The sequence below is a fragment of the Agelaius phoeniceus genome, chromosome 14 (genome assembly GCF_051311805.1).
Source record: "Agelaius phoeniceus isolate bAgePho1 chromosome 14, bAgePho1.hap1, whole genome shotgun sequence".
NCBI classification, from domain to species: Eukaryota; Metazoa; Chordata; class Aves; order Passeriformes; family Icteridae; genus Agelaius; species Agelaius phoeniceus.
Genome location: NC_135278.1, coordinates 12640300 through 12663211, shown reverse-complemented (window position 1 = coordinate 12663211; position 22912 = coordinate 12640300). Strand labels below are relative to the sequence as shown.

At 43.5% G+C, this 22912-nt stretch overlaps 1 protein-coding gene across 1 annotated transcript in view; it reads right to left on the bottom strand.

The window, feature by feature from the left end:
- The window catches only part of LOC129125701 (mitogen-activated protein kinase kinase kinase kinase 4), an 88447-nt gene that overhangs the window by 35949 nt on the left and 29586 nt on the right, over window positions 1–22912 (bottom strand). The window contains exons 4-15 of the mRNA XM_054641274.2: window positions 19217–19342; window positions 18277–18387; window positions 16321–16411; window positions 14056–14186; window positions 11584–11638; window positions 9466–9544; window positions 8603–8778; window positions 6818–6890; window positions 6225–6420; window positions 4752–4916; window positions 3846–4007; window positions 397–546 (exon numbers count right to left, since the gene is read on the bottom strand). Coding sequence (XP_054497249.2) covers window positions 397–546; window positions 3846–4007; window positions 4752–4916; window positions 6225–6420; window positions 6818–6890; window positions 8603–8778; window positions 9466–9544; window positions 11584–11638; window positions 14056–14186; window positions 16321–16411; window positions 18277–18387; window positions 19217–19342 — 1515 coding nt within the window. The remainder of the gene's footprint in view (window positions 1–396; window positions 547–3845; window positions 4008–4751; window positions 4917–6224; window positions 6421–6817; window positions 6891–8602; window positions 8779–9465; window positions 9545–11583; window positions 11639–14055; window positions 14187–16320; window positions 16412–18276; window positions 18388–19216; window positions 19343–22912) is intronic.

Sequence of the window (22912 nt, the reverse complement as noted above, 5' to 3'; positions counted from 1 at the left end):
CTGGAAACATTCAAAACCAGGCTGGACAGGGCTCTGAGCAACCTGATCTAGTTGAAATGTGCCTGCTCATGGCAGGGAGTTGGGCTAAGTGACTCTTAGAGGTCCCTTCTGACCCAAACCATCCCATGACTCTATGACCTTTCATGCAGGATGTTCACCTGAAGCTCATGCCAAGCCAAATCAACAATGAGTTTAAGAAACATTTAGGATAATACAACCTGATCTCACAGTAATAACCCATAGTTGCAGGTATGCTCAGAGAAGCATACAGGCCCACGCTGCGGCCTGGTGAGGCAGTGTGACACGCTCTGAGAGCAGCTGAGCTGCAATAACCCACCCTCCTGTGCAGCCTGTCATGCCTAGAGCCACCCTGCCCCTCCCCAGGCAGTGCAGTACCTGCACGAGCAGGGCTCTCTGTGGGGCAGGCGTGCAGGGGCTGGAGCTGCTCCCGGATCCCATCCTGGGCTGCGCGGCGGCCTCGTGTCCCAGCGCCGCTGGCCACCGCGAGGGCTGCGCGCTGTCGCTGGGCTGGGCTCGCTCCTCGGCCTGCGAAGGACAACAGCGGCAGCACATTGCACAGAGAGCCCCAGGCTCATGGGCTGGATGCTGTCCCAGGACAGCACCGAGCACACCACCTCTGATGGACCTTCCCACCAAGGAGGACAGCCCTGGCACAGCACAAACCACCATTTCCTCTCCATTTGCAACCCTTCCTTCTCCATCAAGTTTCCAAGCTGCAGCAAGGAGAGGGGCTTGAGTTTCCATCTGCTGTATTCTAGGCCTTTCCTTTGGCTGCAGGCTGAGATTTTAGCTGGGAGGAATCATCTGTCTATACTTACTTATCTTTGACAACATGTAGCCTGTTTTGCTGTGCATTAATTACCCCCTTCCACAGCATTGACATAACTGCACATTGCTTTTTACCTTAAAACACTTTCAACACTGTCTTTTGGTATGTTACTTGTGAGAAAGACTGAGGAACATGATCTAAAAGGAATAAATTTCCCGAGGGCATTACTCATTACAAAAGTCTTTATCCTGTGGTTTTGACTCCACTATGCTTTTCAATTCTGTTCAACATGACTAATTCCCATTCTCTAATGTAAATCTTCAGCATATCCTCTGATGCAACAGCCTGGAAACAGCTCTACACAGTAAACTAGAGATTAAGGAAATAAAAATACCCTGTATCTGTGTTAGGGTGGGCATTCTTAACAGTATCTCTCACTATCTGGATGTTTGTGCCTGTATCAGAAAGGTAAGCATATTCTTAGCACAGCCTAGAAACTGCTGAGGACGTGGAAAATTATTCCACTTTGCCTCACTGTGGAAAAAAAGAAGACCAAAACCAAAAATAAACCCAGTTACTAAAACAAGCAACCACAGCCAAACCACGAAATTCTAGCTCCAGTGAACACACTCTTGAGGCCACATTTTCATTACCTGCAACTCGTAATAATGAAAGGCAAATTTTACTATAAGCAAGGAAGAAAATGTAAAATCCAGAGATGACAATTTACCCCCCAGCTCTGTGCCCAAGGGGAGCTGGCATGAAAGGCTTTATGATCCAAATGCAAACTCATGCAGGTGACACTTTGGGCTTCCAGAACTGACTCCAACCCCTCCCAGGCACTGAGCTAGCTTGGAGTCTGCCTCCCAGCTCCTTCACTCTGGTGCTGGTGGGACCAGATTCAGCACAGAGTGAGCTCACATCTGGGCACAGATGTGCAGGGGAAAATTGTCCTGACCTGATGGGGACAGGATAAGCACAATGGCAAAGACAAGGAACTCCCAAGAGAGGGTTCTGCACCCCCAAACATTAAACTTGAGGCTTTGGAGGACTTTAGGATTTTTTGTTTGTTTTTAATGTCTCAATGAAACTATAATTGTTGAGCTCTTCTGTGTATTGATGACTGGTCCTAGAAATGGGAGCCCTAAAAAGTACAAACAAACTCACTCTTGAGTAGGCTACCACTGTCCCCATGCAGGTCCCTCTCAACAAAGGAGCTAACATTTCTCTGGCTAATGAACTGGAAAAGTTCAGTATCAACAGGAGCAAAATCACTGACTTATCCCTGTTAAACACAGTTACAACTTTAAAGCATTTTTAGATCATTGCAAATAGTTAAGACTGCTGACAAAGAAGTCTCAACCAAAAAGGGCAACTCTGTACCATCAATTATCAATTTAGTGGAAGGATCTGTGACTTCCAAGAAGTTCTGAGATTAAGTAAATAATATTGTACAATATCCTTAAAACTCGAACATCCTGTTGCAGCCATAATGACAAAAGCCTCATGCTGTGAACCTAAAAAGCAACTAATCTGCAACTAATTGCACTAAATTAAAAGTTAACAGTAACTGCACACTAAATTCTTCATTTTGCTATCAAGGAGTAATTTACAAAACACATGCCAAAACAAGAGATGAGTATCTAAGACAGTATTTTATTGGTTTTTTGTCTTCTAACTACAGAAAAGTAGAAAATAAATTAATCATCAGAGTTGCATTTTCATCCATTAAAGGCCTAGAAAATGCAAAGCTTTCCTATAGACTTTGATGTTGTGTATTTAGAAAAAGCAGCTTACTTCTCTGTCCACTCTCAATTTGGTCCTCAGCTGGAATAAAACCCAGCCCTCCATCATCAAACAAATACTGATTTCAAGAGCAATTCATTCAAATTTCAGTAACGATTTGCTTAATCAGTCAGTGCAATAAAGCCTTTAGAACCAGGGCATTTGTGGTTTTGACAGTTAGGTTGTACTTCAAACAGAATTACTCTCGTTTTCACAAACTGCTCCTCTAACAAGGAGCTTAGTATCTCTTGTTTTCCTAACTTCCTGCTGCTGCTTAGCTGTTTGTAGACTCTATTCAGTTACTGAAATTCATCATTTCACCAATTCTAGCAGTTACATTTAACTATCAGTACTGGACATTTCAGCTCAGGGAATAGTTGCAGCACACACATACAAGAAGATGACAAAGATAGCAGCAGCAAGGTGTTAAGAAGCTGCACTGCATTTCTCCTATTTACATGTGTATGAGCTCTCCTCATGCCTCTGGTTGGGCATTTTGGGAAGATACTTTGCCAAAACTGCACAGACCATCAGATCCACTTTTCTACTGAGGAAGCACCTGTGAGCTGCTGAGATTTCGACCCAGGCTTCAGTGACACAACAAATCACACACCAGCTGTAGAACTAGGTTAACCAGTTGGTATTATATAAAAAAAGCATGCTAGGAATGAGGAAATGGAAATGGACCCAGAGCTTTTCATGACATGGTAACAGTGACCAGAATGAGTTGGTGGGTAGAAATACTGTCAGAGTTAGCAAAGGAGGAAAATGGATTGCAGTACAGGCTGACTGTATGTGGCTGTCCCTGATCCATCAAACCTTATCCTGGGACATAAAACCCAAGAAAAGGCATCACAGGCTGCTGGCTGGGGCACAGAGCTCTGTGCTCAGGAGGCTGGATGCTGTTCTGTGCCTGGCTCAGTTCTGTGCACCCTAACATCAGGCACAGACCTCTATTAAACCTCAGGTGGCATTACCTTATTTCATGCCTCTCTGAAAGACAAGGGAGTGACACCTATTGACCAGAAGAACCTCATTTGTCCACTCACCAATCAAACCCTTCCCTCAACTCAAACAGAAGTGACAGAACAATTCTTCCTTTCCCTTATCCTCTGAATATTAATGGAAACTGAAGACTGCAGCATAAGTGTGTAGAAAGACAGGTCAAGCTCCAGATGTAGGCTTAAAGGTCAGTCTGCTCTCTGCTTCAGCATTCCTACAGCATCATAAACTACAAAGCACCAAAATGCTGCCCTGGCCAAGACAGTACCTCTTTGCCTGTGCTGCTTGATGGAGGATGCACTCCCACATTTGAACTCTTGGAAAGCTCCTTCTTCTTCTGCTTGTGGTCATGCTGGAGAGACAGCAGCTGGGTCTGATCTTTGGGGAGGGTTCTGTGCATCTTCCTGTTGTGCTGCACATCTTCCATCTTCTGAAAGCAGAGAGTGATGAACCTCAGAGACAATGATACCTTGGAGGACAACCAAGTTGCCTGCTGGAAATAGTGGCTTTTCAAAGAACAAAGTGACCACAATTCCAGCAGGGCTGACACAAGAGTCAGAACCCTGAGCAACAGGGAGAATAAAGTGGCACCAAACACTGCTTGGCTTTTTAGACAGCAGGTCAGAAAATCATATTTGTTCTTTTTACTTTCACTAAAACCAGAGGTCTTTAATCAAACACTGCATGCTTCTGTTTGATTACAAATCAATTTGCTGCTGAAACGTTACAAAAAACATTGTGGTCAAGATGACAGACTTGATAATGACAGTTCAGCATTAAAATTAACCTCTGCTCCACTGTTTTTGTGAAAAAGAAATGGTCCTGGTTTCAACATGAATGCAAAATGGGGACTGGAGATGTAAGCTTAGGTTTAGCTGATGCTGGAAGCTGTCAGGGTAAAGGAATTTTAATCAGACTAATTCAGCACAGAGGAACAGCAGGGACAAAAGTGGGAGAGGCAGTGTCCCTGCTGTAGATATGGAGGGTGACTCAGTAACATCTAAGTCAACTCAAAGGAAGGCTAAATCTGAGAACAAGAGGCAGTAAATGCATTAGTGAAGTTCCTCCTTGGTCCATGACTCAAGAGGATGGGAACACCCTCAGGGAAGTGAGAAAGACATCAGATACAGAACAGGGAGCTGCAAACTGCTGTCAGCAAACACCCTCTTCATACCTGCTTCTTTTCCAATTTCCTCTGTCCATCTACTATGAAGTATTCATCTTCCACGGCCCTTTTGTCTTCTTTGCCCCTTTCCTCTTTCCTCTGACTGACTTTCACCTCTGGCCACCTCTGCTCACACTCCTGCTGCCTTCGTAGCTCCTGCTCTTGCCTCTGGTGCTGGGAGAAAGCCAGGGAATAACACTGCTTATTTTATTTTACTTTAGTACCCACCCATTGCTCATGCCAGGGCTCATAAATCACAAGGCCCATTTCCTGCTCTGCAGTCACTAAAGGGGGGACACCTGACACAGCACAGAGCAAAAGTGGGCAGGGACAAGCTGCCACCACAGTGACTGCCAAACCTGAAGTGAAACCTCTGCCCTTTTGGCAGCCCAGGGCAGATCTGTTATTTATGAGGCATGTGAGATCTCCCTGGCCGCTGACAACTAATCTAATGACAAATGTCTTCCCAACATTTCAAGAAGGAAGGGGTTTTTTTCCCAGAGCGTTCCCGTTTTGCTCTGAAGTGTTCACACAATGCTCAAGTTATGTCAGATACTCAAGAGAAAAGACACGTTGGTGATTTTTGTGTTGTGCCACTGCAAAAGAGAAACTGAAGGGCTGGAGTGTGTCCAGAGAGAGGCAGCAGAGCTGTGGAGGAGTCTGGAGCCCAGGTTTGATGAGGAGCAGCTGAGGGTGCTCAGCCTGGAGGAAAGGAGGCTCAGGAGGGACCTTACTGCTCTGCACAACTCCCTGACAGGAGGTTGTAGCCAGGTGGGGGTCAGGCTCTTCTCCCAGGTAACAAACAAGTGGTGCCATGGCAGGCTTAGATTGGATATTAGGAAAAATTTGTTTACTGAAAGGCCGGTCAAGCATTGGCACAGACTGCCCAGGGAAGAGATGGAACCAGCTTTCCTGCAAGTGTTGAAAAAGGTATCTGGATGTGGCACCTAGCACCAAGATATAGTGGTGGACATTCAGTGCTGGGTTAATGGTTGGGCTGGATCCTAGAGGTCTTTTCCAACCTTAATGATTATGTGATTTTATGATTTAGCTCTGCCTCTAAGACACCAGTGTGTCAGGCAGCTGAAAAGGCAACCAGCTGCCTTTTAATATCTTAAACAAAAGCAGGGCCAAGACTCTGGACCAGACCAACAGACTGCAAACTGGGAAATACATAAGAGGAAGAAATGGGTATCTCTCACCCCATCTACCAGGGCTACCACTACCAAACCTACTCAAGCAAAATGCCCTTCCCCTTCCCTTCTGCTCACAGAGCTCAGGGCAGGTTATCAGCAGCAAAAGGACAGAGCCCATCTAAAACCACAGTGTTCAAAAGTGACACAGATCTCCCAAGGTGCCAGACTGGATCCAGGTTGAGCTGACAATTTAACACAGCCCTCTTGCCCTGCAAAGCCTACTCCCTACAGGCACGTTTTTCATTTGTGATGAGACATGGAAAAACAGCACAAGCCATCCCCCTACATCCTCCAGCCTCCTCCTCTGCTCCTTCTGCTGCTCGATGCGCTTCTGCCGCTCTGCCAGCAGCTGCTGCTTGTACTTCTCCTGGTCCTTCAGCTGCTGCTGCTGCCGATGAGGGTCTGAGCGGTTCTTGTTCTCCTGCTGCAGCCTCAGGAACTCACGGCGGAGAGTTGACTCCCCCGGGAGATTAACGATGGAGCTGAAACAAAGAGCAGGTTTCTACATGACAAAACATAGCATTAAAGTGAGAAGAGAGGGGCTTTGAGAATGTTTGTTGCCCTGTGTTAGGAAACCATGACATATCTCCAGCAATTGACTCTACAGCCACACCTGGTGCGCCACAAACCAGCCTGAAGCTGATTATTGGGTCCTTCTTTTGAGAGTTTCCCCCCTACTGCAAGGAAACTAAAGCAGCAGCTTATTACAGACATTTCATACTCAGCAGTTATGTTTGGCAGCTACAAAACAGTTAAAACTACCAAAGGGGACCCAGGAGATTTGGGATTCAGAGCAAGTTAAGAGAGCTCTTCTGGCTGAGAAGAGCTGCCTTCAATGAGAACAGCTTGGGTAGTCAAATTTTCAGTAATAAAATTAACCTTGGTTCTCCTTCATCTTCATTCAGCTCATCATCTTCCTCCTCACTTCCACTATAATCATAGTCTGTTTCTTCTAAAAAAGAGAACAAACAAACACCAGAGGAGGATGCTGTTATTTAAGACATGATCTTGAACTTTAGCCCTGAGCATTCAGCCTGAACTACAGGCTAAGGAGGAACTGGAATTTAAAAGTTACATGTTGTAGAGGGAGGCTGAGGGAAGGCAAAATATCCATGTACATAATTCAAAATCTAGTTCAGATAATGATTCAGGGCAGCCCCTTTACACACACCCACCTTTTCCCATGACTGACTGTATTGGTTTTGCAAAACTAACCTACTTCCACAATCTGAAGCAAATTAGGCTAAACCCACAGAGAAACCCAACCCCCACAGCATCACCAGCAGAGGGGTTCTCAAAAAGACATTTAGATAGGACATAAAAGCTTGCAGTGCCCTGCTCTGCTGTCATGGCTATGCTGAGGCCACCAGTAAATCCAGGTTTCCTTTTGGATCAAAGGGAATAATTAGATAAGCAAAAAAAGAAAACAAAAACTAATACTAGTTTTAGCACAATGTTTTAAAAGCTGACCCATAGTTTTAAAGTTCTCTTCAAGACTGACATGAAGGCAATTTTTATGGGATAATTTCAAACTGGTCCTACCTAGCATTGTTGGCTGTAGTACATGCTAAATTGTCACTTCATATTTTTTTAAGTTACTATTTTGAAGTGTGTAGTCTGGCAATTCCACACTATTCTCCTTTACAGAGGAGTTTTGGTTAAAAATAGTATTTTCAGGTCAAAATATAACTATTTATGAAGAAGTGACATCTTTGCACTCCTCCACCCCTCTCAAGGGCATTTTTGAGAAATTCCAACTCACTATCTTTCCATTTCAGTGTGCTTTGAGATTCATAGCTGAAAGAGGTGGCAGAATTTGCACCTACTACTGGAGTCAGTAAATCTACTTTGCAACAGCAATCTCATTTTAGATGCAAATATTCCTGTTGCCAAATCAGAGCATTTATAAGACACCTTCCAACACCATAGTGCTTTCCCAGTTGCTCTCACAGTCCCTGATCCTCACAGCATTTCTGGCAATATAAAACATGCTGAAGGGGAAAAGGGAAGAGAGGGCAGGGTCATTGGTCAACAGGCCACATGTCTCTGTCCCCTCTGCATAGCCCTTAGTCTGCCATGCACAGGCATTTTCACAAGTATCACCCAAATTCCTGCACTGCTTCCTCCAGCTTTTGCTCTGAAGGGTAAGGCTGGCATTTGGAACAAATTTTCTTCATACACGCTGTGAAGGAAATGATTCATTATAACATCTGCATTTTACTGGAGCTTGGAGGTCTTCTTTTGTGCACTCTACTTCAAAACACTTAAAGAGTCCTGCTGCCCCCAAAGAACTCACAAGACAAAATTATGTGGAGATCCAACAAGTAAATCAATTGGATCTGGGACAGAAATATGAACGGAGAGACCAGGAAAGACTTGTGGCTCAAGAAAGCAGAGACCCAGACTTCACTTGGAGTCCTTGCTCCCTGCTAGCACCAGGGCTGCTCTCAATTACTCAAGGTTCCAAGGACTTTAGCACTAAAACATCATTAATGACCCAGGCTTTAACTAATAGATATTCAAAATGGCCCCACTATCGAGGACAATGCTTTCTCAATTTTCCTGGTTCTAGTATTTCAGCTGCATCTGCCTTGTGCTCTGCTGCCAATATCTGAAGAGGACATGCTCTCCGAGGTGTGCTTTATTTTGGTTTTGCCATGTTACCCTTTTCTCCTTTTTTCTTCCTTGTCCTGTCCAGGTGGTCCTTCAGCATGATGCGCACTTGCCGCTCGTTCTGCATGTCACGGATGAAGGAATGCTTCAGCAGGGTCTCCGTGGATGGACGGTGCAAATAATGCTTTACAAGGCAGCTCTCAACAAAATTTAGGAACTTCTTTGACCTAAAAAGGACACAACAGTGGAGAAAGAGCAATAATCCTTTCCAACTTGTGGTCCAAGCACTACCTGAGTGGTGGAAAGCACTAACTTTGCAAGGTTTCCTTCTACACAGGAACTGAGAGAAACAATTTGAGTTCTGCCACCAGTGAGACTCCTGTGACCACCACAGTGCTGAAGGTGAACTCCACCTAACCACCCTCTCAGAGGAGTTGTTACCTTGAATTTACATCCTGATCAACAAAACCACAATCTGGCCAACACAAGCCTTTCAAAAATGCCCTTGACCTTTTGATAAGGTGAAGATTTTCTTTATACACTTAATTTAAAACAAAAAGTAATTCTCTGTAGGGCAGGTGACTGCCATTAGCCCCGCAATGTCCAAGCAATCTGATAAAGCCCTGACCCCAAGCAGCACATCTAAGCCTTCCTTGCTTACCCTGCAATTTCAGCCACAGATACCAAAATGAAACAACTGCCACAGTTCAGGCAGAGTTCAAAAAGAAAGGTGTTGCTTCCCAAAGGTCAACTATATCTGCCCTCTGGTTCAATCCAGCTCATAGAATCAGCTTAGGAATCACCTCCTAGATAACTACATGTTTTAACAAAATGATTGTTTCTGGACAAGAGAGCTAAAAGCCCTCCTAAGCCCACTGCAGCAAAAATACAGGTTTTTTTACACATCTCTTTACCATTTTCTGGATTTCAACTTTGGGGGCGGGTTCCTTGGGATGAGGAAGAGTGCTCTCATGGGATGCATGTCACACAGGGCTGCAAAGGAAACCACAAATTATGGAAGGATGCATGTACCCCCTGTGACCTCACTTTCCACTTCCAAACACCTCCACTTCCAAATCACAGCATCTGCCCCAGAACCCCACCAGGAGCCAACCAAATTCACACTACAGCCAAGAAATCAAGTCTCTGAGTACACAAATTTCCAGCTAAAAGACATTCAAAAGAAAGGCTGCAAAGCAAGAACAAGTACAACTTTATTCGTATTTTCTATATATATGGCTTCAGAAGGACATAAAAAAGCTCATCTTTCCCATACACAAATGTGTGTTTGCACATACACAAAAGTTAAAGCTCAGATTAAAATATTTATCTAGTTATTATGTTGAAATATTTATCTAGTTATTATGTCTGGCTTCTGGTTTCTGATAAATGATAAGCTCCATTTTGACCAAACTCTTTGCCACATTTTTTATGGCATTTGAGAAAACCCAGGATGAAGAAAAGCTGATACAAAGCACAGAGTTCACGACCTGCCCCGTGGCACAGAGCAGAATGACAGAGCACACATTTCATCCATCCTGGGCTCTGGGAGTGGGAGCACCATTCCCAGGTCACAGATTCCATCCCTGCATTCAGAAGCTACCTTCTCTCCAGCCCACTCTACTTCTCTTCAGGGCTGCTGTTGTGGAAAGCTGAAGCTACAGGGAACTCAGGAGAAAGCAAATACCATCACATCTCATCTATCCCAGGCACTTGGTATGGAATTTTGAGTGTGTTCTATCTGGCAGGCAGAAATGTTGAGAGTAAAAGGTCTCTTCCTTCACCAAACAGAGCTACTGAATGACAACTGATAGGAACTGCATGGAGGCTGATTTCTTATAATATTTAGGTGTTCAGCAGTGATGCTTTTAACAGAAATGGACTTAAAGCATCACAGAACCAGTAGAAGTGAGAAGCTCTGGTAAAGCTTTCCCTACCTTCTATTAATTTCTCAGTCTGCCTCCACCTGCCATTCTCACATTTGGTTCTGGCTCTGACATTTTCCTTGGTATGTTCAATAATACATGATACAGTGGCAATGAGGGGCAGAAGTATGGTTTCTAGCTCTGGGTTCCAGACACTGCTGTACTACAGTAAACAAAACACAAGGCAACAGAATATAATACACAATATTTCCCTGTCAAAACTAGGGAAAACATCGAATACATGAGGAACTGGCATGCAGAATTACAAAATCTCTCCCAAAGAAAACTCCCCATGGACTCGGGACTAAGCTTCAGTCAGGCTAAAGTGCTCCTGAACTCCAGCTGGCTCCTGCTAAAAACCAAGTCTGATGGGAGAGCAGCCAAGTGGGTTGTTTAAAAACAGCCTATGTGCTCTCAGGCTCAGGCCAGAGTTTGATGGATTTCATCTCCCCTGCTCTCAGCAGTGACCACATACCCCACACATCCCATCTGCTCTGCAGGAGCTGGACAAAGCCACCAGCCCCCCATGCCAACCAAAATGCACGAGGACTTTGCACCCACAGGTCTCTGCCTGAGCTGCAAGAGGCTCTCTGGGGGAGTGAGGGGGCAGCAGGCTGGGAAACTGTGGCAATCTGCTCTCAGGCTGAGTGTGGTCATGGATCAAAGCCATTACATGTGAGTAAATGCCACATTAGTCCCAAAATCAATGAAAAACAAGTCAGTTTCAGAGAAAAAAAAAATAACCTTTAGGCCTACCTTCTTCCACTGCCTTAATTTTTTTTAGTGACCTAAACCCAAAGGCACTCCTGACAATATTTTCTGCTAACATATCAATCACTTCTGCTTAGTTGTATCCACAGGCAGCAATCAACAAACTGATGCTAACAAGAGCTTTAAGAAATGAAGTTTTGTTTTCCCAGGAAATAAAGGCAAGGAACCAAAATACAGACTGAAAGAGTCTAAAAGGAAGAAGAAAGCAAAAGAATCCAAATGAGAAAAAGTCACAGAGTGTTTTTAAAGATACAGATAGAACCAGAATTCTATGCATTAGCCAAGCATGAGTTATTTTAGCATAGAAGAGCCCCACCTTTATACCAAATCACTTACGAGGAGCTCCTTCAGCCATTTCAATAGCAGTGATTCCCAGGGACCACAGGTCACTCTGCAGGAAAAGAAACAATGCTCATTGCAGCTTGCAGCATCCAAGTTGGTTGTTTTGTTTGTTTGTTTTGTTTTGTTTTTTTTTTTACAGTTTCCCTAGATCTCTCCTGGATCATATTGTTTTACTTGGAGTGAAAAATATTCTGCTCCCTTCCCAGTCCCTACTGAACTTTTAGGAAATGTGCTAATAACCAGAAGCTTCCTATTCCCCATGCAACTCTGATCCATCATTTAAGCAGCCAGCCCCAAAATGAGACTTCTGCATTCAAAAAACAAGAGCCAGACAGAATATAGCAGGCACTGTTTAAATATATGTCCTAAATCTGTTTCCATGAGGCAGCAAGACACAGCAGTGCCTCACCCTTCTCCTTCTGGCCAAAACCAAACTATTCTTGGTTTTAATGCTCGTTTCAGAACAGTCATTGCTGAGATTCTACACTGATGGAACAAGAATTGTAGTCAGGCCTTGGGGTCTGATTTTTTATGTACAAAGTCTCTGGTCACACGTTTTTGGGCACACGAGAGAAGAGTACATTGTGCAGTCAGATTTGTGCCACAATGTATGTTCAGCTCAGTTAACAGAGTGGAGTTCTCTTTATCAGCTGACCTGGATGCCAAGGGCCAGGTTTTGATCATGGAAAGTAAATTGCAGCCACCATCAGCGTCTGTAAAAACTTCACGCGTTTCCACTTGATTAATCATGTGCATTATTTCACTATTCTTTGTATCTAAATGTAGCCAAATGAGAGGCACACGGCCAAACCAACTTGCAGAGCTTCTCTAAAACTTAACTTTAAAAAAAACAGAGTGACAGAAAACCTTCAGAGGTTAGAAGGAATAAGGCATTACATGAATAGCAGTCATGCCCAGCCCAGCACTCTAAATGTAATTTTATCAACAGAGCCCTCTCAGTCCAGCTGCTCTGAACTCTTCACACAAGCTGAAAGCCAGTTCACGTCAAAGTTTGTGGAGGGATTCAGCAACAAAACTGGTGGGGATTTCACAGATCCACAATCCTGACTTGTAATTAAGTAAATGACTGAAAATTAAGTCTTCAAGGGGTAGTACTGCAGGTTTTGAGGACAGTGAGGGAAACATCCAGGCTACAAGGAATTTTGGTTTGGAGTTCCAAAGCATGAGAGGCAGACAGGTGTAAGGGAGGATGACAGCAGTGTTTGTAAAGCTCAGTGTGCATACAAATACATTTATGTGGATATATTTGTACTAGTTTTGTCTTGTTTGTTTGCTCTGTTTTTTTTTTTGAAGAGCAAGAAGTTCCAGAGCAGCTTCCTGCTACTTAGCCCTTCCTACCAGGTATAAGCCCTTGTGGAAAGAGAAGCTCTGTGTCACCCTCTGAGTCACAGCACTGTTTGCAAAAGTGCTTCCAAAACCCTCTGCTGATCAGTTTTAAACTACCATCTGCAGTATCTGTTTGGGAGCAGACAAACTAGGATTATTACTGAAGGCAAAGAAAGCTCAAGAATTAGGGCTGCACATTATTTTTGATTTTATTTTCTGGTAAGTACACATTCAGAGAAGGAAGTCAGCTGGGGATAGGGAATGAAGACAAGAGATTAATTTCTTGAGGTTTCAGTAGAAGATTGATATAATATGGAAAAAAAAAATAAATTCTTTAGTCATGACTGACACACACAACATGACCTCACTGGGCCAGTGCAGCACAGAAGGTCTCAGCAAGGGAGAATCACAGCCTCTGAATCACCAGGAAATGGAAGCAGTAACAGGTTCTTCTCATAAATATTGCTGAAGCCACAGCTGGAAGGAGAGGTGCGAAGTGGCAATGGAGAAAGCACCTGAACTAAAAGAGTGACTGCAGGGTCACCCAGAGGATTCCTGCTCAGAAAACCATCCCTGGTAAACATGCTGCATGGCAATGCCCACAAACTGAAATACAGGAAATTCTGTGCCACAGCCACCCTGCCACTGACCAGAAACCATTCCAGGATGGGAAACCACTTCCAGTCACATGTTCATGAATGAGCAAAGGGATACTAATTACTGCCAATTAACTCAGGATTCACAGCTGAGTACAGAGCAAAACAGCTCTACCACAGTGTGCAGTAATTTGCCATATTAATATTACACTACTTCAAGTATTCCTTTGGAACTCCTCCCTTCCTTTCTTTTCTACCCAGACTTGCAAACTCTTAGTACTTTTTTTCTTTATTGCAGAGAAGTTCATGAAAGTGTATTTCATGTACTAAAAATTCAGAAAAAATACTCACAGTGAAACCTCACTCTTAAAAAGAGCTGCCACCCACATATTACAAATTCTTCTGTCTGTACAGTTCTAGTATTATTGTGCTTTATAAGGCAGGAAGCTTGAACTTTTCAAATGAGCAGGATTTCAGCAATAACCCACATGTTTTCTTACCTTATGGAGTGTTTAACACTTACTCTGTAATCATATGTAGAGTCTGGGTTCTCCTCACAAGCAATGACCTCTGGTGCCATCCAATATGGGGTGCCAATAAATGTGTTTCTTCTCCCAATTGTCCTGTCCAGCTGAGCACTTACACCAAAATCCACTGAAAAGCCAAGAAGAGATAAAGAAATTAGCAACAAGTTTTATCCACATGGCAGAGCATGTGCTTGGCCACTTTCATACTGTTTAGAACATCAAACCTTTGCCCTACAATATATATTCATATATATATATATATATACAATATATGAAATCTGAGCTCCTCCAGCATGTCTTATCCAATAGTTGAGATTTAACTGCCTCTTTTGTTCCCTTCTTTTTGACAGAAGAATTAAATAATGCTGAATTATTATTTAAATTATTTATAAATTATTTAGCATGCTATCTGCCTGGTGGGTTAGAGGAATTGCTCTACAAGATATTATGGAATAATTTATGCTTAATTTAAATGCTACACTGAGTAGGACTCAAGGTCTTCAACTAGACTGAAAGAAAAAATAGTATCTACACACAAGGCAAATTTGGATGTGTCTAATATAGCCACTTGTGAAAGCTGGAAAGAACCACCATATCACTTCATTCTGAGGTGTCTGGAATAAATCTTTCTCTACATTCATACACTGTCTCAGAACAAACTGGAGAATCTACTGCTTTATTCTCCTCTCAGATCATCATGATGAGTGAATCCTGTGGTTCTCTTTGTGCTGAAAAGGGTGGTACTTTCATAAGGACTGCACAGCAAAATGGCTTTGTTCACATATGAAAAGGGTCCATACAACCAGTAATTATATGATTGTATTTCTCTTTGAACAAAACCCCAAAATACAGCAATTGCATCCACTGGGATAGCACTGGAGTGGTGCTCACAGAGGAGACAAAGGAGGGGGAAAGAGAATGACTGAAAGGACACAGCCCCGTGGCTACCATCAAGGGGCAGATTTTCTCACTGATGTTGTCTCACTGCAGATTATCTGTAAGCCAAAATCATTTGTAGTGCTATAATTTCATGTGCCTGCTTAGCAAACCTTCTCCAAGAAGAAGGTGGAGCTGACCTTTGGGATCATCCTGTGTTTCTGATGGGAAGTGCACACTCTCACAACACAGAGGTGCAACAGAATTGAACTGAGAATCTCTTGGCTTTTGAGCTTCTCTTCCTTAAGACACATGAGCTAAATCTCTCTGGAAACAACTTTTTTTCCTTCTTTTTTAAAATCATTATACTCAGTAAATGTGTTTCATTTTTACCCAGAGTTTAGGTTTAACTGTTTTGTCAGCCATGTGAAGAACGGTGGAAGTAGTAATTACACAAGACCATAAAACACACAACACCCCCATCTTATCTGGTTTAAGAGGGAACAGTTGACAATTAGTACATATGATTTAGAGACTACAAGCAAAATCCTGCCTTCATTTAATTTGACAGCAAAACTCCCTTTGACTTCAGTGAAGCCAGGTGTTTGCCACAAAGTTAAACCATAATGCAATTTAAAGTACCTATTTTTACTTGCTCCAACCAAGCATGCTACCCCACATCCACAAGCCATGTTTATTATTTGTTGTTTTCCAACTCTACAGTGAATTCTTTTAGTTAAAGAGAGAGGGACTGTAAAGATCATCAAAAAGAAGTGTTCCCCTTGAGATTTCTCTTTTAAAACACTTCCCTGTGATGTCTTTCCAAAACATGAAAGACATCTCAAGAGAGATATGTACTTGAGTTTAGTTTTAGGAAGTCAGAAGTTGTCAACACTGACATGTCACAGTAATAAAAGGAAATGAGTAAACCCTCCAACTTTTCTGAGAGATGACTGTTCTTCAGTGGTAGCCCTTACGAGTAATTCCACTTATTGTCAGGTTTATGCAAATCTCTAAGTCTGCTTCCTTTAGAAAAATGGATTAGCAAAATTTGTTCCCCCAACGTTTTTACTCTGGAAGTCTTTCACATGGCAGGATCTCTGTGAAAGCCTGATGGTGCTGAGACTTCCTGGGCTGGCTCTGAGTGTGACTGGCTGTGCTGCCCTCAGGCTGTGAGGGACACCCTTGCAGAACAGTTTACATTTTACTTTGCTGGACACTTCACATTTTCAACTCTTTCTACATTACACACACCTTGTAAGCACAAGCATTAATGATACTTGGCACACATCCTGCACTTAGGTTACTGAAAGGTCTCTCTGAGTCAAGATGGAAATCTTACATTTTAACAAACAGGTTTCTAGCACACATTTAAGGAAACTTACCCAATTTTACTTCTGCATTTTCTGTGAGAAGAACATTCTGCCCTTTAATATCTCGATGGATGACATGGTGAGCATGAAGATGTGCCAATCCCTAAAAGAAAACCAGATTTATTCTTTCTTCCTAACATTACCCTGACTATGGCACTGTTGCCTTTTTACACTTTTGGCCTTTTCAGTCTTTATTCATAAGGAAAGTCCTTTAGATGTTACTTGCAACATTTTCAGGGAGGAGAGAGGACAGCAACCGTAAGTTTGATTCTCTTCTTCACCACAGGCCTGACAGTGGTGCAGCATCTCATGTGAGGAGATGTATAGCAATATTTTAAAATTATTGTAGCAATATTTAAATTAAAGTGTGAAGAGAATGAGGTAGCAATATTTTAAACTTCTGTCTCAGAATCAAGGGATGCTCCTTACACTCTATGCTAAAAGCAAACAAAAGGGAGAAAGAGCAAAGCAGAATGCTCTGTATGAGGACCAGAGACAGCAGCTGGCTGGTTGTAGTGGCCTAAATTTTGCATTCAACAAAATGCTAAATTCAGTGGTAAATGGACTAGAGAAAGTTAAAAATACCATGTCAGACCTCTTTTTGAATGCAGCAAATATTGTTTTCAATCAGCTAATATTTGCTGTCTCTTCCTGCATTTCAAAATTGCCTATGGTTGAACTATCATAGCCATAAAGGAGCACACTGAAATAATCCATTATAGCAATCCAGGGATTCTTCACTCACAGTATTTAGCCTCTCTAATATTAATGCCTTCAAATGGAGCTTCCACCCAGCTTGTAAATTTTCCAGAAGGAAGCACTGTCAATCCATGTGCAACTGGGCCATTTTGTCTTGAAACAAGCATGATTAGATCCAATCCCTTGTTTTACCAACATGCTGTTACAGTTCTCAGTTGCATGAGCATAAACCAAATGTTTTAGCATCAATTGCTTTAACAGAGACATTACAGCCACACCAATGAAGAACAACCTGACCACATCACTAAGGTTTTTTTTTATTTTGCAGAAGAACTCCTCACACTTTCCAGATACAATGATCATAATCCTCAGGCTAGTGCCAAATCCCTGCAAGAAGGCCAATATTCTCTGCTGAGCACATTTCTCAATTGCTGTGCCCCAGGAACAAAGTTTTACCCCATTCAAGCATTACTTCAGCATGCCATCTAAATTCCAACTCCCAGAATAGAGATTTATCTTACCATTATTTAGAAAAGATGCAAAACTCTATTATAGGGAAGACAGATCAGTAACTCTGTAACGGGTTTTGAATTTAGAATGACTGGCTCTAACATCAAATTTTTTTTCCAGGCTAGTTCACTAGATTACACTTGGGAATTGTTTTATCCTCTGTACTTTCCAGGAAAAAAAAAAAAAAAAAGAAAAGAAAGAAGAAGAAAGCAAGCAGTCCTAAGCCTGCATAGAATGAAATACAGCCCCAAGATTTTCTTGGGGAATACTGTCCCAGCAGGGCCACCTTGAAGATTTTGGAATGCTGTTTAGTCACCATTGCCTCCAACAGTGTGGAAAAAAGACCTCTGAGTGTGTGCAGGTAAAGGAATTATGGACAGAAAAATCTTACAATCATGAGCAGCTGAAGCACTGAGCTGAAGATCTCCTGATGTGGAGGGCAGACACTGAAAACAGAAAATTTATTTCCTTTTCTAGGTGCCCAGTGTCTGGAATTTCAGAAGATGGCTATTTGCCATAGGAAAGAGGAATGTTCTGCCCTTCATACAGAAAATGGGATTAGCTACAACAATATGGGATGTCAAGCAGCCATCATGCTGCCTCTCAGGGCTCCTCTGAACTCAAGGACCATAGCCCACGAGCCCCATGGATCACAACCTTTAAACAATAATGCTCATTAGTGACCTATTTTAGCAACCAAAGGCTTGGAAAGGCCTTTTTGTTGCAAATGAGCGGCGAAGCTCTGCTGGCAGGACTCACCCTGAGAACCTCTCTGCAGATGTAAGCAATCCAGTCTTCCTTGAAACAGTTCCCTTTTGTCTTCTTCACCAGGTCGGTGACAGAGCCTGCCCCGCAGTACTCCATCACCAGCTGCAGGAGACAAACACACACAGGGCACCTTGACCCAGCCCTGCCAGGCCAGAGGGAGAGCACCTGCAAACACCCACTGCCCCCATAGCCCTCTATGGCAGGGCAAACTGCATGTGGCCTCCTCGGGTGCCAAGTGACTAAAAATCTCATTTCCTGAATCACACACACTGCTAAATAAATAAAAAACCTCACTAGTGCTCCTCTCCTGTTGCAGATTTTAGGTAGGGTTTTTTTTTGGTTTTTTTTGGGGTTTTTGTTGTTGTTTTTTTGGGGGGTTTTCTTGGGTTTTTTGGTTTTTTTTAGTATATACAAAATTGGAAAAGCAAGAGTTAACAGCACTGAAAAACATGGGAATTTTTTAAAAATTTGAAATTTCTCATTTTGCCACAACGCTTCAAAAATCTCGCAGCCAAAAAATTGGAGGATTCATTATTCTTCTTTTCTTTATTGCCAATTCCTCTGCTTCCTTTTTCTTTTTATTTGAAAAAAGGAGAGGAAATCAACAAGAATGAGAGAAGGCAAAAATGACAAGCTCTTTCACTTCAGTAAAAAAAAATTAGAGAAAAATTTAATTTGGAAAAAAAAAGGTTCAAGCAACAAATCAGAATGACAGCAGCAGTCACATGAATCATAACATACTTTATGCCCATCCTCAAAGGAAATCATAGGGATGGAAGATGTCTAGGGAGGAGTAATTTTTCTCTTTTATATGTTATTCTTCAGAACAATGACTTCAGAGCTTCACTGAGACAGAGTCCAAGCCAAGCATGCTGGAACTCTAAAGAAGGAGCTGTAAATCTGATGAGCAGAAATGACACTAAACACTTACCCAGAGCTGATCATCTTGGCCTGCAGGACTTTTCTTTACAAAAGCCCCATAATATGTAGCAATATTCCGGTGATGGGAGTACTTCTTCAGCATGTTTATCTCCAGCTTGATTTCCTCCTCTTCATTCTGTAACAAAAAAGAGAGCAGGAGGCTCCTTAGGGGACCAGAGATCATGGAACCCCAGGGCTGCAAAGCAACCTCTGTCTTTGGACACTGTGAGCAACCTGGTCTGATCCCATGGCTGACCCTGCTCTGAGCAGGGACCAGAGTTACCCCGGGATTCTGAGACTGCAGCTGAGAGATCTGCTCTTAAACTGACAACTGAATCACCCTGATCCATGGGTCTAAACCAATGAATTGCTAGGCTTTGACCTAAAGAATCAAAAATGTCCCCACTCAGGCATAAAAATTGCACATTGTCTCCTCAGGGAGCTCAGACAGCTCCTATTACTCCCCCATTTATGGCTTCTGCATGCAGTAATTTAGTCTCAGAGAAACTACCCAGATTCAAACAAAAATAAAATTGTTCCTAACACTCCATTACTTAAATACTTGGAAAAGCACTGAGTGCACACATCAGACAATCTGTCTTCCTAGTCCTGTGGAGGGTCCTGCTGGGAGGAAACCAAAGCCAAGAAAGAGGTGACTTGCCACAAATCAAACTCCAGCCTAAGCCAGGGTTGGGATCTGCTCCTTCCTTACAGCTGTGAGGCTGTCCTGTCTGGACCATGGGCTTTCTCCCCTCCTAACATCAAGCCATCCATGAGGCCCCTGGCATGCTGGGGGTTAGCACACCCCAAGCATCATCCTCCAGGCACTGCCTGCCTGTTTTCCCTTTGTTTCAGTCTTGCCAGGGCAGACGTCCTCTTCTGCCCCTACAACATTGTGCACAATAAGACAACTAGTGGAAGCACAAGTTTTAATAATTATGTTAGAAGGAAATACTCTTTTTCAGGGAGAACTGTCTGATTTAGAAAGGCCCCCTCAGAGCTGGCTGGCTATGGTGCACAACACCCAGTGAAACACACCCAGGTTTTGCCATCTCACTCACTTTAATAGGAAATGAGTGGTGCTGCAAGGTATCTTTGTATCAGTTAAAAGGAGTACCACAAACTTGAAAATTAATTTACCTTGTTGCAAAACATCCCAGTCAGCACTTACTAGCTGAAGGGAAAAAAAAAAAGAAGAGGCAGCAAGAACAACTCAGCCCCAAAGGACATTTTTCTGTGCTTTTCCTCTATTTTCCAGTAGTTTTGCCATTGAAGCATTCTTTTAACCACCATAATGGCCTGCTTACAAAGCCAGACACCTTGACCTTTTTACCTGGAGCAACACATTAAAGCTAAATGACAGGCTAAAGCCAAATTCCCTCAAGAATAGGCATATGATGTGTCTTATTAAACTTGACCACACAAAAATCGTTCCCAACAGAAGGGACCAGTAAGGTTTTCCCAGTAACATCAACACCCAGGAGATACATTACCAGACCAAAGGCTAACTGTGCTAAGCCTTCAGAGATGTAAAATAACTCTAGTTGAAGCTAAATAGGCTATTTCAGGTTTCCTAATAATCTTTGTTGAACACAGGCTCTCAAGCTGCACACATTATAATAAATAGTTAATTTATCTTTTGTTTGCAGGTAGGGAGAAAGAAGGACCTTTAATCCTGATGCAGCCCTGGATGCTGTATGACTGCATTAGTGAGGCTGAAGAGGAGCCCAGGGCAGCACCTGGAGTGTCCAGGAGAAATGGGAGCTGGCTGCAGAGAGCATGCAGGAAATCCTCCAGGATTCTCTGCACATGGAAAGAGCACAGTCAGAGAGAGATGAGAGTTTGTGCCTGAGGGGTACAAGGCTCCACTCCCTTTGGAGCTCCAGACAGTGCACGAGAAAGGGTGGACACAAGCAGGTAAGGAGGAGGCAGGGAATCAGGACATGGGAACTGGCATCCTGGACCTGACCACGAGGGTTCTGACATCTACACAAGCTGCTGGATTTTTAGGGAAGAAGGGCAGAAAGAGGAACAAACAGGGCTCCTTTCTTCCTCTGCTGTCCCTCCTGCATTCTGCCCACTCCTTCTGCAAACGTGTGGAGGCAGAACACTCATCTTTAGTAAAAGCCTTCTCCAAATCACTTAAAATATTTCCAGATGTGAAGGGTTCAGGATTTTTTAACTTTGCCCATCAGCATGAAATTTGCCCTGGTGGAGCCCAGCTCCCTGCTGTGCCCTCAGCACCAGCCTGTAGCTTTCACAAAGTGCTCCTCGGGGAGCTGGCAGATCCCAACCACTTCCTCATAGCTGCTGCCTCCTTTTCAACTCTTCATCCTTTACCCAATTAATTTCCTGGATGTTGGAACCATGCTGGCAAAACTCTTAGCCAAGTACCTTCTATTCCTCTGCAATCTGATCTCCATGTTTTTAAAACAAAACCAAGCCTGTGGCTGTCCACAAACTCAACCTGGATACCCCACAGGCTCTTCCACACCCACTGGCAAGAGCAAGAGGAGCTGCACAGGGGTAATGCTCCTCTCCTTGGACCAGCAAAATGCAATTCCTGCTTTCTCTTGTGTCTTTATTTACCCTGAAGGCCAGAACCTGATCCCTTCCTGCACCTGGTTTCTCCTTCCCTTGCCCATCCTGGCCTGCAGGGCCCAAGCACCACTGCCCAGCACAGCTGAATGCCTTGGGGAGACATCACTTGGAGCAGACAGCAGGCTGAGCTTCAGGTGCTGGTCAGGCTGTAAGGCACAGGATAGCAGCTGGGCATTTCACAGACCAATGCACCCTGGCTTCCCAGTGCCTTGGTGAGTTTGGATAAAAATGCTCTAAGCCATGGAAAAGCCAAGGCAGAAGGGTAAAGGTGAGTGATTGTGCCCCATGTCATGAGGAGCTGAACCCAGAGCAGCTGAGCCTCAGTGCCACGTACACCCTTCGAGCACAGTGCCCAGGGACAAAAGCACCCTCAGCTTCTCAGTGCACACTCAGAATTTCCACTTGCCACCAGCCCTCTTGCCAGCATTACCAGCAGCCCCATGTCCCAGGGGTCAGCTCATAAATAATGCTGCTGAAGGAAAGGAAGCAGCTCACAGATGTGCAGGTGCAGAAAGCTGTTTGCTTCACAAACCAACGCGTCCTGGCACAGATGGCTGCGTGCACAGAGATGACAGGTTCATGATCAAAGGCTGGTTTTGAAGATGTGGGCCTATCTGCAGTGGCATTAGAGCTAGAAAACACACTCAGACCACAACTGGAAACGAGATCATCAGCTGATAAATACTGCACCAAGGGACCCCTTAGTACTGGGGCAGGTCTAACAACAAGTTTCACATTTAAATGTTATTTTGCTCTCTAGAAAGAATGAAATCAAAGACAGATGGAGAATGATGTGCTTGAGAAGAGCTCTTTGATCACCTGCACCGCTAGCTGAAGAGACAAGCAGCAAGAATCCAGTCTCTCTGCAAGCACTCTGCTTGTCTGGCTCTGTCAGAAAACAGGAAGCAGAGCCTGCCTGGAGAGGCACATGAGCACACGTTGCCATCAGCTCCCCTTGAACCATTTCAAAGGGCTCCCCCCACCCCCGTGCAACTCCATACAGCAGCACTTCCTGACAGATGTCCAAGGATCCCACAATGACCACAGCATCCTGCTGCTGCTCTTAAGAAACCAGCCTGGGGCTGCAGCTCATGACAGCAAAGGG